Below are 18,827 nucleotides of genomic sequence, written 5' to 3'. Positions count from 1 at the left end.
GGCTGAAAAAGGGCTGTGATCAGGCTGCCCAGGCAGGCAAAGGGACCATGTGCTTCCGGCCGAGAAGTAAAAAGGGTCAGAGAACTGGAAAGCTGGAAGGGTTGCCAAGGGTCATCTAGTCCAAACTCCTGCAGGAATTGCAGTTAAAGAATCCCCGACAGATGGCTATCCAGTCCAAGCCCAGGGTCCAAATATAGTCTCCAGTCTTCTCTACCGGCCTTTTGGAACTCTCTCTAAGCCACACCCCTTCTGCCCAGAACACACCCATTACTGGCCCTTGCTTGGCAAATCGGATGTGTTTTTGCCCTGCTGGAATGTGTCTCTGAGTTCTGGGAATGCCTTTTGCTTGCCTGAACGGAGGACAAGAGCGGTGTGTGCCAAAAAGAAACCAGCCTATGGTTCACATCTGTTGCTGTGGCCATTTTTGCCTCTGTGGCTTGCAGTTCAGCAACAAGCTGGAGAGTCAAAGGTTCTCCACACCTTGTCTACATTGACTGGTATTGGGTCCCCAGGGTTTAAGGTAGGGGTGTCAGCGAGCTTTAACTGTTGGTGCTGGCCTTTAAAGCCCTAAACAGCCACAACCCAGTATACCTGAAGGAGCGTCTCCACCCCCATCATTCAGCCTGGACACTGAGGTCCAGCTCCGAGGGCCTTCTGGCAGTTACCTCAATGCAAGAAGTGAGCTTACAGTGAACCAGGCAGAGGGCCTTCTTGGCAGTGGCGCCCACCCTGTGGAATGCCTTTCCATCAGATGTCAAGGAAATAAACAACTATCTGATGTTTAGAAGACACCTGAAGGCAGCCCTGTTTAGGTAAGCTTTTAATATTTGATGAATTACAGTGGTACCTCGGGTTACAAATGCTTCAGGTTACAAACACTTCGGGTTACAAACTCCACTAACCCAGAAGTAGTACCTCGGGTTGAGAACTTTGCCCCAGGATGAGAACGGAAATCGTGCGGTGGCGGTGCAGCAGCAGCAGGAGGCCCCATTAGCAAAAGCGCGCCTCAGGTTAAGAACGGTTTCGGGTTAAGAACGGACCTCTAGAATGAATTAAGTTTGTAACCCGAGGTACCACGGTATTGTATTTTAATATTTTTCTGGAAGCCACCCAGAGTGGCTGGGGAAACCCAGCCAGATGAGCGGGGTATAAATAAAATTATTATTATTATTATTATTATTATTATTATTATTATTATTATTAACTGGAGGTGCCAGGGATGGAACCTGCAACCTTCAGCCCATGAAGCATGGATTCTACTACTGAGCCAAAATGGAAGGGGATGGATTTTGGTGCCTTGGTACTAATGATCAAAGGTTATGGCAGTGCCAATAGCCAGGACAGCACCCAATGTTGTTTCTTTTTCTCTCATTCCATTCTCTCTCTCTCTCTCTCTCTCTCTCTCTCTCTCTCTCTCTTGCTGTAATTCAGTTTACTTTTGTAGTGAAAACAAAGATCCGGTTATCATGCCCGGAACACCTGGGAAAAGAGCTACAGAACAAGACAGCTGTCAAGATCACTCAATTTGCTGGACTTAACCACCTTGTGACAGGCTCTCGTTAAGTGTAGGGCCCAATGTGGAGATGCATCAAACGAGCCTTTTCGAGCTAAACGTTTAGCAGCAGTAGATACCAGCATGCGATAAATGTCACGCCAGGGTGGGGGTCGCTCGGATAAACATGTTAACACTACATCAAGAGGATCGCTGAAATGTTACATCAACAAGCAGCAGGGGACACCTTGTGCATCTTACCTGCAAGCCGAGATTTGCAGTCATTTGCTCTGTGTAGCTGTCTTGTGAATTACTGTAATTTACTCCAGGGTATTTACAGCAAAGGGATGCGGGTGGTGCTGTAGGTTAAACCACAGAGCCTAGGACTTGCCAATCAGAAGGTTGGTGGTTCGAATCCCCGCGACGGGGTGAGCTCCCGTTGCTTTGTCCCTGCTCCTGCCAACCTAGCAGTTCGAAAGCACGTCAAAGCGCAAGTAGATAAATAGGTACCGCTCTGTCGGGAAGGTAAACGGCATTTCCGTGCGCTGCTCTGGTTCACCAGAAGTGGTTTAGTCATGCTGGCCACATGACCCGGAAGCTGTACGCCGGCTCCCTCGGCCAATAAAGTGAGATGAGCACCACAAATCCAGAGTCGTCCGCGACTGGACCTAATGGTCGGGGGTCCTTTACCTTTCCCTTTATTTACAGCAAACAGTGCCCGGTTTACATATAAGCTAAACAAGCTATAGCTTAGGGCCCCACTTTCTTGGTGGCCCACAAAATATTATTTTTTTTAAAAAAAACCTAGATGTACCGTATTTTTCGCCCTATAGGATGCACTTTTTCCCCTCCAAAAATGAAGGGGAAATGTGTGTGCGTCCTATGGGGCGAATGCAGGCTTTCGCTGAAGCCTGGAGAGCGAGGGGGGGTCAAGCGACTTCGCGCGCCTCTCCCACGGATAGCGGAGAGCTTGCCTGCACCCAGAAACTTGGGGCGCGCTGAGCTCAGCACGCCCCAAGCTTCGGGCTTCGCGCAGCGCTCTGCTAGCCGTGGGAGAGCCGCGCAAAGTCGCTTGCAGAGAGCTTGCCGGCACCCAGAAGCTTGGGGCGCGCTGAGCTCAGCACGCCCCAAGCTTCGGGCTTCGTGCAGCTCTTCAAAAGCCATGGGAGAACTGCGCGACTTTGAGCAGCTCTCCCACGGCTTGCGGATAGCAGTCTGTTCTGGGGGCTGGGGTCGGGGGGAAGCTCGGGCTTCCCCCGCCCCAGCCCTGCACCTGGGGGGGGGGAAATAATTTTTTTCCCTTTATTTCCCCCCCAAAAAACTAGGTGCGTCCTATGGGCTGGTGCGTCCTATGGGGCGAAAAATACGGTACATTTCCAAAACATATGATAAAAACCAAATAAAATAAAACCTACATACAGCCACTGTGTTTTGTGTTGCATAGGCTCCTGTGATGTAAGTAATGGGCCCTACCTGCTAGCCTGTTCCCTAAAATATCTCTGGTTTGCTCATTTCTATATATAGGGTGCCTACATTTTGCATGTGCAAATGGCTTTAGATGCCTACTAGGTCCATAAATTACCATATAGCATATATTCAAGACAAAAGATAGCAAAGGCTCTCCTCCTTCAAGAGAGGGGAGTGGTTGTGGGCGGGATCCGATCCAAGCCTCAATCAGGGGGCGTTAGCCCCCTGCCGCCCACTCACCTGGCTGGTGCACCACGCCCACGGGCAGGCGGCCAATCAGGCGGCTAAAGGGGGCGTGGATAGCAACTTAACTTGTTGCTCCGCCAGCCACGCGGCCTCATTTTTGTCGTCCCGTGGCGAGTCATTGGGCTTGGGTGGCAGTTAGGCATTGGAATATGTTGCAGTGTGTGGAAGGGCTAGGTGTGGCCATCGCCTACGCCTTCAATTTTTGGGTATTCCGTTAAAGGAATCCGGAGGTCGTGGATCCTGTCCGATGCCTGTGTGGCGGGGGGCCATGGCACGACCCTCGGTGACATCAGGGGAGAGCTTATAGTTGGATTAGCATCAACAGGCTCCACCTACTGGCGAATAAACCCCCCTTTTCAGACTCACCCCTCTCCGAGTGGGTGGAGTCAAGTCACGTGATCCAATGCCTAAGCCAATACCTTTTCACTTGCTGTAATCAATAAAGTTGTGGCCTTTTCTTGCCCATTAACCTTATATTACTTGTCCTTGTGTCTTCATTTCACTACGCGGGGATCGGGTCCTCGAACCACAACAATTTGTTGTTGACAAAGGACAGATGGGCATTGAAAGGGCCCCATTTCCTTCAGTAGCTTAGGGCCTCATCAAACCTAAATCCAGCCCTGGCTGCAAAGGCACAGGTCTAAGGGAGAAAAGGAGGATCTCCTCAAATATTTGAGGTTTACCATTTTCTCAATGTTAGCTTTGAATGTGAAGTTTGGACCTCTCCCCTCCCCCCAAAAAACCCAGGTCCATGTTTCTATGGTGAAGGTTATCCAGTGAAACTGATTGGCAGGATGCTCAGGACAGGAAAGGGTAAGTCCCTGTTTTTGTGACATGCACTGAAATTTTGGAACTCACTGCCACCTGGTGTAAGGTAAAAAGGTAGATGACCCCTGGACGGTTAAGTGCAGTCAAAGGCAGCTATGAGGCTGCGGCGCTCATCTCGCCTTCAGGCCAAGGGAGCCATTTGGCCGCACACAGCTTTCTGGGTCATGTGGCCAGCAGGACTAAATCGCTTCTGATGCAACAGGACACAGTGACGGAAACCAGAGAACACAGAAATGCCGTTTACATTCCCGCCGCAGTGGTACCTATTTATCTACTTGCACTGGTGTGCTTTTGAACTGCTAGGTTGGCATGAGCAGGGACAGAGCAGTGGGAGCTCACCCCGTTGTGGGGATTCGAACCGCTGACCTTCTAATCGGCAAGCCCAAGAGCCTCAGTGGTTTAGACCACAGCGCCACCCACATCACCTGGTGTAGTGATGGCCTGCAACAAAATGTTCATTTCATTGCCCTCCTATCCAACACCCAGTCAGCATTCCAGCATCTCAGAATGTCTTATGCAGACAGAATGCCCATCCGGACAATGCACTTTGACCTTGTGTTATAAAACGAACCCTTGGCCTTCACTGGTTTAAGCTGATTTTAATCAAATGTTATACTTTAGCTCTTCTGTCCTAGCTCTCTCTCTCTCTCTCTCTCTCTCTCTCTCTCTCTCTCTCTCTCTCTTTCTGCTCTGCCAAGCCTATGACTTCCCTCCCTCCCTTTAGCAGGTTTTCCGCTCTCAAGTCCTATCTCACATTTTAGCTCTTTAACTCTATTGTCCACCTTGTAGGATTTATTTCAATCCTGCTAGTGTCTTCAAATTTTTGCAATTATTTTGCAATTATTATTCAAATATACCATAAATTTACTCCTGGCCTCGAATCCTGCAGGTCAGGTTGGCCAATTCTGCAAAGTCCATCATCTTCACCTGCCACTCCACAATCATTTGTAACTCCTGTAACTTCCATTTTTGGGCCATTAAAGTTCTCGCTGCTACTGTGGCGTACATAAATAGTCTTTGGTCTATCTTCGCAATATTCTCTTCCATCAAACCTAGCAGAAATGCTTCAGGTTTTTTTTGGCAAAGGTATATCTAAACATCTTTTTTTAATTCATTATATTCTAGCCTAGCTTTAAGTTCAGTTGCCAGGTGTTTGCCTGTGCCAGAAGGAAACTTTTATGCTGCTGGGTGCTTTAATCCTTCTTTTATTGTTTTTATTACAGTACTTTCAAACACTGCGTGATGTTTCTTTGTTTTGATAAGTTGCCTGGTGAAATATACTCGGAGTAGAGTTTGAATTTCATGCTCTTTATTCAGCTCGTAGTAGCAATGAATGAAACTTTCCCCAAAATGTCTAGCTATATATACATTATTTACACAATGGGCCCCGCGTGATTGGCTAATTCCGGACTGCTCCTGCAGGCCAATCAGGTCGCTGATTCCCTTCCACCTAGAGCTGGAATCAGCTGCTGGATTGGGTGGCTCCTGCGGACCAATCAGACTGCTGCATTCTGGATCTTATTGTTCTAGAATTCAGCTCAGTACATAACACCTGGATAATTCTATTGGTGGGCAGTCGCATACATAGAATTACAGAATCAAAGAATTGCAGAGTTGGACATGAACCCGAGGGCCATCTAATCCAACCCCCTGCAATGCAGGAATTGCAGTCCGGGAATTGCAGTGGGTTGAATTTGGAGTGTTAAACCTCTCCACCCTGCCCAGTGCTGTGTCTATGTCCCCCCCCCCCCCTTCACTCCCATTGTCCAACTCAGTAAGGTATTGGGATGCTTAGCTAAAATCTTGGTGCTGGAGGAGACTCTTGAGAGTCCCATGGACTGCAAGAAGGTCAAACCTATCCATTCTGAAGGAAATCAGCCCTGAGTGCTCCCTGGAAGGACAGATCCTGAAGCTGAGGCTCCAAGACTTTGGCTACCTCATGAGAAGAGAAGACTCCCTGGAAAAGACCCTGATGCTGGGAAAGATGGAGGGCACAAGGAGAAGGGGACGACAGAGGACAAGATGGTTGGACAGTGTTCTCGAAGCTACCATCATGAGTTTGACCAAACTGCGGGAGGCAGAGGAAGACAGGAGTGCCTGGCATGCTCTGGTCCATGGGGTCACGAAGAGTCGGACACGACTAAACGACTCAACAACAACAAACAGCTAAAAACTGCTGATGTTCCCCAACATAAGAAGAGCCTGCTAGATCAGGCGAATGGCCCATCTAGTCCAGCATCCTTTTCTCACAGTGGCCAACCAGATGCCCTAGAGGGGAGCCAGTAAGCAGGACCCAAGAGCACTCTCCCATCTGCCAGTTTCTAGCAACTGGCATTCAGAAGCATTTCTGTCTCCAACTGTGGAGGCACAGCATAGTCATCCTCGCTAGTAGCCATGGATAGTCTTCTCCTCCATGAATTTGTCCATTCCTCTTTTGAAGCCATCCAAGTTGGTCTCCATCACTGACTCCTGTGGCAGAGAGTTCCATAGCTTATCTCTGCCCTGCAATGAAGCTGTACTTTCTTTTATCTCTCCTGAATCTTCCAACATTGAATGTCCACAAGTTCTAGTATTACGAAGGAAGGGTAGGGGACCTTTTCTAAAACAAGGGTTGGAATCCCTTTTGGACAACCTTCCAGAGGCCACATGGGCAGGGCAACAAAAGCCAGTTTTTCCCCCTTTGCATAGTAGGCTAGCTTCTACAATCACCCACACAGCTCTCTCTACCTTCCATCCAGCAAACAAGAGGCATTATCAGCATTCAAGGATGCCTCCTAGCCAGGCAAAAACACTCAGGTCGGTGAGGTGTGTGGCCTTGGGACAGCCCTGAGAGCCAGACAGAGAGGTTTGGTCCTCCAACTTGGGTGTTCCCTATCACTGGCTTATAGGATGTCAGGCTGCTGCCAGCGACTCCCACAGCCAGTCACCCAGGAACAAACACAGACAAGGAATGGTCTTACCACCCACTTTTTACTCAGTATTTACAGAGAGAGGCTATAAAAGCCAGCCTCTTGGATAATGGCATTGACCCAAGTGAATCTCCACACTCACCCACCCCGTCTCTTCCACTTCCTCATTCGTCAAGCTCAACATCTCTACCACGCGTGCTGCATTTTGTTGCAGCCCTCTGCCTTTGAGCTCTTTGCTCTCCTACTTTCAAGGCTCGCTAGGTTCTGGGAGATGGAGGGTCTGGAATGCTTTCTAAAAACACTATGTCCATCAGTTGTTATCCCCCCAGTGCTTCCTCCTCCTCCTCTCTGTTTCCCAACTTGCCCCCTCATCTGCCTCTGAGCTGTGAGCTCCCTCAAACCCCTGTTGTAAATCTAAACTGTCTTCTTCTCCTCTGGAAGAGTCAGGCTGGGAAGGTGATCTCCACCATTCGATAGGATAATCTTTATTGTCATTGTCCCATACAGAACAACGAAATTGAAAAAATTGACATCAGACATTCAAAAACCAACAAGCCTGCTATCCCAGCCTGGTTAGCCCCCTAAAAACTCCGATACCCCATAAGTGAATACAATATATTCCCACATAGACTACCTTACACTGCATTTAAAACCAAAATCGCATTTGGATAGAAACTGTTTCTCAGGCGGCTAGTCCTAGTCTTTATAACCCTGGACCTTCTTCCAGAAGGCAGAAGCTGAAAGAGATCATTTCCGGGGTGCACACTATCCTGCAGTATCTCTACAGCTTTCTTATGACACCTGGAAGCATACACTTGATCCAAGGTGGGAAGAGTGCACCCAGTTATTTTCTCCGCAGTCTTTACAACCCTGGACAGCATTGTTTTTTCCCTGACTGTGCAGCTCTCAAACCACACACACAGACCATAAGTTAATACACTCTCCACAGTACAATGGTAAAAAGCCATCAACAGGTCCTTTGAGAGATTATTTTTCCGGAGGATTCTCAGAAAATATAACCTCTGCTGTGCTCTCTTCATCAGGTCTTTACTGTTTTCTCCCAGTCTTCAGCCCAGTCCCTGACATAGGATGAGGCAGCTCCAGAAAAAACACTGGGCTCCCAAAATCCCTGGGTGGTTTTGGGGCACTATCCTTTTGACCAACAGGGGACAGTGCTCTAGCGCTGAGTTACCAGTGACCTACTATGACACAGCCTGTCACCAGGCTGACATAGATGACACCTGGAGCCTCTGATCTGTGATCTTCAAACACCCTGCTTCCAAGAGTCACTTGTCAACACAGCCATAAGGAAGACTCAAGAGGCCCTAGCAGGTGTGAACAGGTTATATTTATTTGAGTATAGTGTTGCAGCTGGTGTTTGGTGCGGGGTGTGAGATGTGGATGCCCCCCCACATGAAGTCCAAGGAAGGGCCAGCCCCACTCCCACAGCATCTGTCCTGGATCTGGCTGCTCGTAGCAGGACTTCATTCCTCTTTGCCTTTGCAAAGAGGTTGTTGATTGAAACCAGGCATCCCCAACCTGCGGCCCTCCAGATGTTTTGGCCTACAACTCCCATGATCCCTAGCTAACAGGACCAGTGGTCGGGGATGATGGGAATTGTACGCCAAAACTTCTGGAGGGCCGAAGGTTGGGGATGCCTGATTGAAACTATTCAAGTTTCAAAAATATCAAAAAAAGGTTAGCCACCACAGCTGTACTTGAACATAGGGGGGTGCAGGTGGCGCTGTGGTCTAAACCACTGAGCCTCTTGGGCTTGGTGATCAGAAGATCGGCAGTTCGAATCCCTGTGAGGAGTGAGCTCCCGTTGCTCTGTCCCAGATCCTGCCAACCTAGCAGTTCGAAAGCATGCCAGTGCAAGTAGATAAATAGGTACCACTGCAGCGGGAAGGTAAACGGTGTTTCTGTGCACTCTTGTTTCCATCACGGTTTTCCATTGCACCAGAAGTCGTGCTGGACACATGACCCGGAAAGCTGTCTGTGGACAAATGCTGACTCCCTTGGCCTGAAAGTGAGATGAGTACTGCACCCTATAGTTTGCTTTGACTGGACTTAACAATCCATTACCTTTTTTTCTTTCTTTCTTGAGCATAGATAAAGAACCTTGAGAAGGATAGGATATAAATGCAATAGGTAAAATGAAATGATGAATTTATTTTGTTTTTCTATTTAAATTTCAGTACCTAGTTCTAGATCTGTATTGGGGGAGTGGGAATTGTGTATGTCAATGTCAATGCAAATCTCTCTTTTTGAGGAATCACAAGTGGGCACTCTGGAGCCAAATGGACCTGATGGATAAGGAGACTGAAGACTTTAAGAGCAAGGAGAAGGCTCTGGATGATGCCATTGAGAGGCTCAAGAAGGAAAACAAGTTCAGGAAAGAGAAGCTGGTGGCATTTTGGCAAAAGAAGAGGGAGCTCTCCAAGCGCACAGATGGACGAAACACCATTTTATGGGAGCGAAACATGAAGCTCTGGAAGAAGGTCACAGATCTCTTTGAGAGCATCAGGAATGTCTTGAAAGAGGAACCAGAGCTTTGGAAAGAAGAGCTGGACAGCTGGACAGCTGAGATGGCACTTTGGAAGAAGGAGATGGACCAGTGGGAAGAAAGGTTCTGTGGGAGCTATTAGTATGTCCACTGCAAAATAAATCTCTGGATCAGCCCTCAATTGATCCCTTGCAGTGGACAAAAAAATCTGGTCATCTAAACAAGATGGCATCAGCTAATGTACGTGGAAATTCATTAAACGTTTTTCACAGGTCGTTTTTGACTCTGGTCTACCTGAATTGTAACTCCAAGACCACATCCTCCCTTTGTTGGAGGGGGTGCAACTCCAGAGGGTTTTGTCACCATAGGTAGTGGGACTGCACTCCTGTGAATAAATTCTGAGGGACACCAGAAATCAGGACAATCACTGGACAGAGGATCACTCTATGATCTGCTTATTTGAATGCGTTTTGGGGACAGAATTTGAACCTTCATAGCAAATCTCTTATTAGCCATCTGTTGGCGGCTGCCTGCTTAGTCATGGCACCAGAGTGGAAGGAGCCCTCATCATATTCCATGACCAACTGGCTTCATAAGGCTTTGTTCATTGCAGCTTCTGAAAAACTTAACTTGTTCACTCTGAATTATTTGAGGGGCTGTGGACTTTTTTGAGGGGCTGTGGACAAAGGACTTTGCAGGAGAATAGTAACCTATTTGGCAATAGAGACAATCATAGAATCATAGAATCATAGAATCATAGAATCATAGAGTTGGAAGAGACCACAAGGGCCATCGAGTCCAACCCCCTGCCAAGCAGGAAACACCATCAGAGCACTCCTGACATATGGTTGTCAAGCCTCTGCTTAAAGACCTCCAAAGAAGGAGACTCCACCACACTCCTTGGCAGCAAATTCCACTGTCGAACAGCTCTTACTGTCAGGAAGTTCTTCCTAATGTTTAGGTGGAATCTTCTTTCTTGTAGTTTGGATCCATTGCTCCGTGTCCGCTTCTCTGGAGCAGCAGAAAACAACCTTTCTCCCTCCTCTATGTGACATCCTTTTATATATTTGAACATGGCTATCATATCACCCCTTAACCTCCTCTTCTCCAGGCTAAACATGCCCAGCTCCCTTAGCCGTTCCTCGTAAGGCATCGTTTCCAGGCCTTTGACCATTTTGGTTGCCCTCCTCTGGACACGTTCCAGTTTGTCAGTGTCCTTCTTGAACTGTGGTGCCCAGAACTGGACACAGTACTCCAGGTGAGGTCTGACCAGAGCAGAATACAGTGGCACTATTACTTCCCTTGATCTAGATGCTATACTCCTATTGATGCAGCCCAGAATTGCATTGGCTTTTTTAGCTGCCACGTCACACTGTTGGCTCATGTCAAGTTTGTGGTCAACCAAGACTCCTAGATCCTTTTCACATGTACTGCTCTCAAGCCAGGTGTCCCCCATCTTGTATTTGTGCCTCTCATTTTTTTTGCCCAAGTGCAATACTTTACATTTCTCCCTGTTAAAATTCATCTTGTTTGTTTTGGCCCAGTTCTCTAATCTGTCAAGGTCGTTTTGAAGTGTCATCCTGTCCTCTGGGGTGTTAGCCACCCCTCCCAGTTTGGTGTCATCTGCAAATTTGATCAGGATGCCCTTGAGTCCATCATCCAAGTCGTTGATAAAGATGTTGAATAAGACCGGGCCCAAGACAGAACCCTGTGGCACCCCACTAGTCACTCTTCTCCAGGATGAAGAGGAACCATTGATGAGCACCCTTTGGTTCAGCAGATGCCTTTAAAAGGTGGTTTTATTTGGAAATGTGTGTAAATTGGAGCTGTGCGAGTTTTCCCTCCTCTATATTTTCCATTATGCTGCTGTATTTGAGAAAAAGAAAGAAAATGGAATGGACCGCTTGAAGCAGCTCACTTTAACAGGGGCCAAATATCCCTGCTTGTAAAGGGAGCCAGTTCTGAGATTTATAAAATTTAACATGTTCCAGCACAAAAGGGAGATTTTAAGCATAGATTTCCCCCCTCCCTTCTTTATAATTCCAGAATTTGCAGTCATTCTGCAAAGCTGTAGGGTGGCGGAATCTGGGCAGACAAAAGGCCAGAGCATTTGTTCACATAATGCAGAATTACTTTATGAAATCCACTCGCACAACAGGTACTTATTGGCCTCTAGCTTAGATTGCTTTGAAACGAGGTTAGTCAAAGCCACAAAGAGACAGCCATGATCGCTAAACTGAGTGCTTACATTCAGGGTCAGAATGCTACTGAATACCTGTAACTTGGGTTGGCGGTGGTGGGGTAGAAGTGGAAAAGAGTTAATTCTCTATAAAACCTGCTGGTGCACCCTGAAGGTTTTCTGATTGGCCACTGAGGAAGGAGAATGCAGGATTAGATAAGCTTTTGGTTTCCTCCAGCAGGGCTCCTCTGTTATTTTTTCCTATAGCGTGATGTATCCGTCACCCATTGCTATCTGTATATTAAATCTCATCCACAGAATTATGCACACAACAATGTAATTTATCCCTCATTATTTATACTCAGGCTCCATCTGCACTGAACATTTAAAGCAGTACCATGCCACTTTGAACAGCCATGGCTTCCCACAAGGAACCCTGGGAAGTGTAGTTTATTAAAGGTTGTCTAGAGTTATTTGGAGACTCCTGTTTCCTTTCCAGAGCTACAATTCCCAGAGTTCCCCAGGAAGAGGTATTGGCTGCTAAACCACTGTGGAAACTATAATTCTGAGAGAAGAAAAGGAGTCTCCTGTCAACGCTCAGCACCTTTTAATCATTCAGGCATGGAGAACCTTAGTTCCAGGTGCTAAATGGTGGTCCTCAGAACTCTCTGCAGACCTTCTGGTTCTTTGGTTGTCACTCGTAGCCGAGTAAGATTGTCTTCCATAAACACGGTTTTAACAATGAGTCCATAAGTGACTGTGGAGGCCAATTCTGGATCCACACGTCCTTCCACAGTGGGGACATTGGTTTCCTGGCAGGAGCTGATCACGATGTGGATTTGCCAAGAGTGCCTTCCTCCTTGCACATTTCTCCCTTGTGTCCTGAGTTTGAGTGTCTTCAAAGCCCATGACACCTTTGGTAAAGGCTGTTCTCCAACTGGAGCGCTCGCAGGTCAGTATTTCCCAGTTGTCAGTGTTTATACTACATTTTTTTAGATTTGCCTTGAGACAGACCATACCTCTCACCAGCCCCGCTTCATATTCTCTTTGAGTGATTTATTCCTAGCCGGAGTGTATTGCTACATTTATGTAATACCTCTTGCTTGCCTGAATGGAAGATAGAGACATGTTCTCTGTGTGTGTGTGCAGAAACCACTGGCTTTTGGTGTGGCTAAATTGTAGCCTACTTTACAGTCCCATACCCTCCAACCTTTCTCTGATGAAAATAGGGACATCCCATCATAATTTTATTATTTATACCCCACCCATTTGACTGGGTTGACCCAGCCACTCTGGGCAGCTTCCAACATATATATAAAAAACATAATCAAACATTTAAAAACCTCCCTAAACGGGGCTGCCTTCAGATGTCTTCTAAAGGTTGTATAGTGTGGCGATCACACAGGGTCCCCGGGCGTTTGACGGTCTACTGACCCTGTGCCACCACTGTGATTGCTTTCTTCGCTGCCACCAACCCGTTTCTCACGGGTACATACGGAGTCCAGACAGTTGTTACCATTAACAAATAATCAAGTTTATTTATAGGCATGAACAAGCTTATCATAGAATCATAGAATCATAGAGTTGGAAGAGACCACAAGGGCCATCGAGTCCAACCCCCTGCCAAGCAGGAAACACCATCAGAGCACTCCTGACATATGGTTGTCAAGCCTCTGCTTAAAGACCTCCAAAGAAGGAGACTCCACCACACTCCTTGGCAGCAAATTCCACTGTCGAACAGCTCTTACTGTCAGGAAGTTCTTCCTAATGTTTAGGTGGAATCTTCTTTCTTGTAGTTTGGATCCATTGCTCCGTGTCCGCTTCTCTGGAGCAGCAGAAAACAACCTTTCTCCCTCTTCTATGGTTTCAGTTAATTTTTCTTGGCAGTTTCTTAATCTTAGTTCCTAAACTGTCCTATGCGTTCCTAACAACTTCAAACCGATTATTCCAACTATCTATCTGACTCCACCTAACAATTCCTCTCACTCCCTCACCACACAACTCGACCAACCCACAGACTTAACCTCCCTCTTCCTTCTTCAACTTCCAATTCCCAACCAACTTCCACACAGCTCCGACTCTCACTCTAACTCCTCTCTGGCCAATCAAATCACATGCATTTAACCCTTTCCTTATGACCCGCCTAGGAGGCAAACGCCACATATAGTAACTTATCTTCTTGGCTCAGGGGTTGCATAACTTCATACCCTCCATCATTTCCCCAAGGAAAATAGGGACGCCCTAAGGAAAAGCAGGAAATTCCATGATCAAATCAGAAACTGGGATAATTTCTCTAAATCAGGGACGTCCCTGGAAAATAGGGACACTTGGAGGATTTGAAGTCCCACTTGTTGCTGTGCCTACTTCTGCCTCTGTCCTACTGTAGAATCACAATTGTTGCTCCACCCACTTCTTCCCCTGGCTCCACCCACCACTGGTATGAGGCCCATAGGAAGTTTCCCACAACAGAAAACAGTACTTGGGTGGGAAATCGTCCCCCACTCCTGGCATCAAATCTACTGACAAATTCCACAAGAATGGCCATTGTTATCCAATGATTAAGCTTTGTTCCTTTCACATAACTTAGATTGGCATTCTGGTTAAAAGAATTTCCGATGGGTTCTGCACAGGGCTGGATTTAGGTTTGATGTGGCCCTAAGCTACTGAAGGTAATGGGGCCCATTATATGTCCAGCTGTCCTTTGTCAACAACAAATTGCCGCTTTTTGTGTGTGTGTCGAATATATGCTATATGGCAATTTATGGACCTAATAGGCATCTAAAGTCATTTGCACATGTTGCCATGCAAGCAGTCCATGCAAATGTTTTGTTGTTTAGTTGATTAGTCGTGTCCGACTCTATGTAACCCCATGGACCAGAGCACGCCAGGCATTCCTGTCTTCCACTGCCTCCCAGAGTTAAGTCAAATGCATGTTGGTCGCTTCTATAACACTGTCCAACCATCTTACCCTCTGTCGTCATCTTCTCCTTGTGCCCTCAATCTTACAAAACATAGGCACCCTATATATAGAAATGAGCAAACCAGTGATATTTTAGGGAGCAGGCTAGCAGGCGGGGCCCATTACTTACATCATAGGAGCCTACACAACACAAAACACTGTTGCTGTATGTAGGTTTTAGTTTGTTTTTCATCTTATATTTTGGAAATGTACATTCAGGTTTTTTCCTTTAAATTTTTTTGGGGCCTCCAAGAGAGTGGGGCCCTAAGCTATAGCTTGTTTAGCTTATATGTAAATCCAGCACTGGTTCTGCAAAATGAACCCATTTTCATAAATTAGGCTCATGGTGTCCCTGAGGGAGACACATGGTTCCAAGCAAGCAGGTGCCAAACTCTTGGTTGCACAGCTGTAGGGTTGAAGCCCACCCATGGCTAGTGACCCTGTTATGGTTTCCCATTCTGCCCACTGCAAAAACTCCACCAGCATCTGAAGAAGAAGAAGAGTTTGGATTTGATATCCCGCTTTATCACTACCCTAGGGAGTCTCAAAGCGGCTAACATTCTCCTTTCCCTTCCTCCCCCAGAACAAACACTCTGTGAGGTGAGTGAGGCTGAGAGACTTCAGAGAAGTATGACTGGCTCAAGGTCACCCAGCAGCTGTATGTGGAGGAGCGGGGAAGCGAACCCGGTTCACCAGATTACGAGTCCACTGCTCTTAACCTCTACACCACACTGGCTCTCTGATACCTGATGCAGCCACTTCTCCACATTCATGGCGGTGTTACCTTTGGTCTCTTAAAAATCCACCCTTGTAGAAGGATCCTGCATCTCAGTGGCAGAGCTTCCACTTTGCATGCAGGAGATCCCAGCTTCAATCCATGGTGTCTCCCTGGTGATCACCTGAAAGTAAGTGTATACAATACAGAGCTAGATTGACCAATGGTGTGACTGCAGATAAGCTAAAATAAGCTTCCCATGTTCCATTTTCATCAGCTACAACCTTGGCATTCTAATGACGGAACCAGAAGATCTGCAGAAGTTCTGGCATTGTTTTGTTAATATTCTCAGGCTGCTATGGCGATGAAGTTCTTAACAAAGGGGTCTTCATCATAGCAGGAGGAGGAGGTGCAGGTTAGTGGACATCCCAGGCTTACTTATTTTTGGGGGATTTAAGGCATCTTGACAGTTCTTTTCTCTCTTTTCTGTTATTCAAAGCCACCAAGGCTTTATCAAGGGAGCCCAGCTGCATCAGATTTATCTAGTTCAGGATCAAGTCTCCCACAGTTGCCAACCAGATGCCTCTGGGAAGCCCAAAAGCAGTACATGAGCGCAAAGAGCTCTCTCTTGCTTCTGATCTCAAGAAACTAGTATTCAGATATATGCTGCCTTTGATGAAGAAGGTAACATAGCTTCCATCATTAGTAGACACTGACGGCTTCATCCTCCATGTATATCGCTAATCTCATTTTTCATAGAATTGTAGAGTTGTAGGGTTGGAAGGGACCCAACAGCCTGTTCTCACAGTGGCCAGCAACAGGAAGGTCCAGCAATAAATTGCAATACATTGTGCACCAGCCCCTAACACTGAATTCCCCTGTCATGATCTTTCCTCCTGAAATGGCTGGCTTGAGAAGGTCCTGCATTTGGAGTGGTGAACCAAACCCTGGGTTGACGGCTGCACAAATGGACCCTGGGACTCATCAGGGTCTGAGATTGGAGATCCTCAATAGCTCCCCGCCTAGTGTGAACTGGGGCTGGTGGTGGGGTCCTCCTCCGCAACCTAGATTCCAGTTTCCAAGCCGGAAGGTAAGGTTCCTTGCGGTGACTCGGTCTCCTCCGAGTTTGTATCCTCTGAGTCAGGCTCTGGAGTTGGCAGTTTTCTGACTTTGTCAGTGGGCAACACAACCTCCTCTTCTAGGCCACTCACTCATGTATTTCTCTGCACACAGCTGTGATCAGATGGAGGACGGGGAGAAACATTCGGATGTCACTCTTAACTGTGCAGATTATCTGGAGGGCAACAGCAATGACATTTCTGCAAAGCGGGAGAGCTGGCACCATATGAACCATATCCCCAGATCCTTGAAGAGCCAGTTTGTATATCGCCAACTGAGAGAACAGAAAAATGCACTTCAAGAGGAAATCAGGATATTCTGGAAGAAATGCCAACGCCTACGGAGGGAGATCCAGACTTTCCGAGAAGATAACAAAACCAAGGCTTTGTGGGAGGAGATCCATGCCTTCAAGATGAAGAACAAGAGCTTCATGGATGAGATCAAGAGCTTCTTAGAGGAGAGCAGGGTTTTCATGGCTGAGATCAAGGCCTTCCAGACCAAAAAGAAGGAAATTCAGGACCAGGTGAAGACCTTTCAGGAGAAGATTGAGGCACTCCAGCAGAGGATCAAGACAACAGAGGAGGAGATTGTTACCTTGGAGGAAAGGAATGAATCATTTCGAGAAGCTGTCAAAGCCTTCCAGATTAAGAACAAGGAGTACCAGGAAGCCAACAAAGGCATGCGTGAGAAGAACAAATCCATCCAGGAGAAGATAGAAGCCATTGAAGAGAAGAACAATGCCTTCTGGAAGGAATGCAAGGCATTTTGGAAGAAGGACAAAACCTTCTGGGAAGAGGACATGGCCATATCCAAAGACAAAATGGCCCTCTGGGAAGAGTATATAGCTTTGAGGGATAATGACCAAGACCTCCAGGAAGAAAAAGCGGTCATCTGGGACATGGTGGAAGCTCTCTGGGATATGAAGTACTCCATATGGAAAGAAGTAAATGGGTTTCCGGAAGAACCGCAACCTGAGTTCGAGGTGGAAGTTCTCGACAATGGTGCCGATGGAGACCATGACGAACCACCTGATGAAATAAAAGAGGTGTGAATTAACGCAATGATCTGGTTAGCACCACCTTAAAAACTCCTATACACTGATGTACAAACACCACGGCTCCTTTGTCATCAAGACCTTTTAATAAAATCTTGATGGAATTTCAAGGTGATGTCACTACCCTACATTGCTGGGGAAGTGGGTGGGTTCACACCGACCATACACACCAGCAGATGATTGTAACCATGTGGACCAGCAGCCTGGCAAACCTGGTGTGTCACATTTAATTATTTATTTATGAAATTTATAATTCACATCTTCGTGAAAATATAGAAAGGCAGAGGACAACATGTAAGAGTAAAATGAACAGGTGATCCATTAAAAATCATTGGAAACATCAATAAATACTGATTGGGTAAAAGAAAAAAATAATAATGTTGCACTTAGGGTTGTCATATTTAAAAACCCCCGAATTGTTGAGCTTTTAGGAAACCACCAAAATTGTTCAGCTTTTTTTAGGAAACCCTAAAAGTTGTTGTGAGTTTTTTGTTTGTTTGTTTGTTTTTACTTGCCTAAGATCCAGGACAAAAGGACAAAGCACTGCCTTTCAGAAATTCCCCCAGACGTCAATTCCACATTTGAAATCCTGGAAATGTACAGGAAAATCTAGATGTATGGCAGCCCTAACATTGCTAAAACCCTCCCAGCATGTTGGAGGATATGGATGGCCACAGGGGAAAGGCCACAGCTCATTTCTAAGAGCATTTGTTCTGCATGAAGAAAGACCCAGATTCAATCCTTAGCATCTCCAGGTAGGGCTGGGGAAAGACACCCTGCCTGAACCCATGGAGAGCTGCTGCCAGTCAGTGCAGACAGCGCTGAGCTAGATAGATCAGCGGTCTGTCCTGGAGTAAGGCAACTTTCTGTGGGTTTTCTCCGGTGTGCATTTGTTGTTGTTGTTGGAGGACTGCATCCTAAAATTCAAAGAGGTGCAACTTTCAAAAGATAGGTGTGCTTTGCTTTATGTACTAAGGACTGCAGAGTCACTGGGTTTACATGCAGATGGGAGCCCAAACTCCCTTTCCTCCAATACACAGTGTAAGCAGGATTCCCTATTTAATTTTGCATTCTATTTGGTTCTATGCAGCCTGGATGAACTGCAAACATTGGAAGGCACACATGTACACACACACACACAGAGAGAGAGAGAGAGAGAGAGAGAGAGAGAGAGAGAGAGTCATTTGCTCTTTTTTTCTGCTGAGTTCCAGCATTCAGGCACTCTTTATCCTCTTATTTGCTTTCAGTTGTGGGTACAGTGCAAAAAAATATAATCAAAAAAATCAGTCAAGGTGACAGTCAAAGGAGCTGGGAACTGAAGCAAGGCCAAACTCCTCAGTCCCCAGGTGATCT

General features: G+C 46.7%; 1 protein-coding gene and 1 long non-coding RNA gene across 3 annotated transcripts; both read left to right on the top strand.

The window, feature by feature from the left end:
- The first annotated feature begins 7,797 nt into the window (after positions 1-7,797).
- LOC308463114 lies at positions 7,798-9,722 on the top strand. The gene is made up of 2 exons (XR_013979444.1): positions 7,798-8,274; positions 9,215-9,722. It is a non-coding gene; the product is annotated as an uncharacterized lncRNA (long non-coding RNA).
- Positions 9,723-15,562: 5,840 nt separating this feature from the next.
- On the top strand, positions 15,563-17,584 carry LOC308463056 (uncharacterized protein). Of its 2 annotated transcripts, none has more exons than XM_080981241.1 (2): positions 15,563-15,716; positions 16,535-17,584. In XM_080981241.1, exon 2 carries the CDS (start codon positions 16,545-16,547, stop codon positions 17,469-17,471), a length of 927 nt encoding a protein of 308 aa, XP_080837367.1. In that variant the 5' UTR covers positions 15,563-15,716; positions 16,535-16,544; the 3' UTR covers positions 17,472-17,584. The 2 variants fall into 2 exon arrangements, with proteins under 2 accessions (XP_080837367.1, XP_080837368.1); XM_080981242.1 differs by lacking the exon at positions 15,563-15,716 and adding an exon at positions 16,258-16,391.
- Positions 17,585-18,827: the final 1,243 nt, after the last annotated feature.

The sequence above is a fragment of the Podarcis pityusensis genome (assembly GCF_964106645.2).
Source record: "Podarcis pityusensis genome assembly, chromosome: 14".
In the NCBI taxonomy this organism is placed as follows: Eukaryota; Metazoa; Chordata; class Lepidosauria; order Squamata; family Lacertidae; genus Podarcis; species Podarcis pityusensis.
Note: the sequence above shows the minus strand (reverse complement) of the source record. Positions and strands in the feature narration are given on the sequence as shown.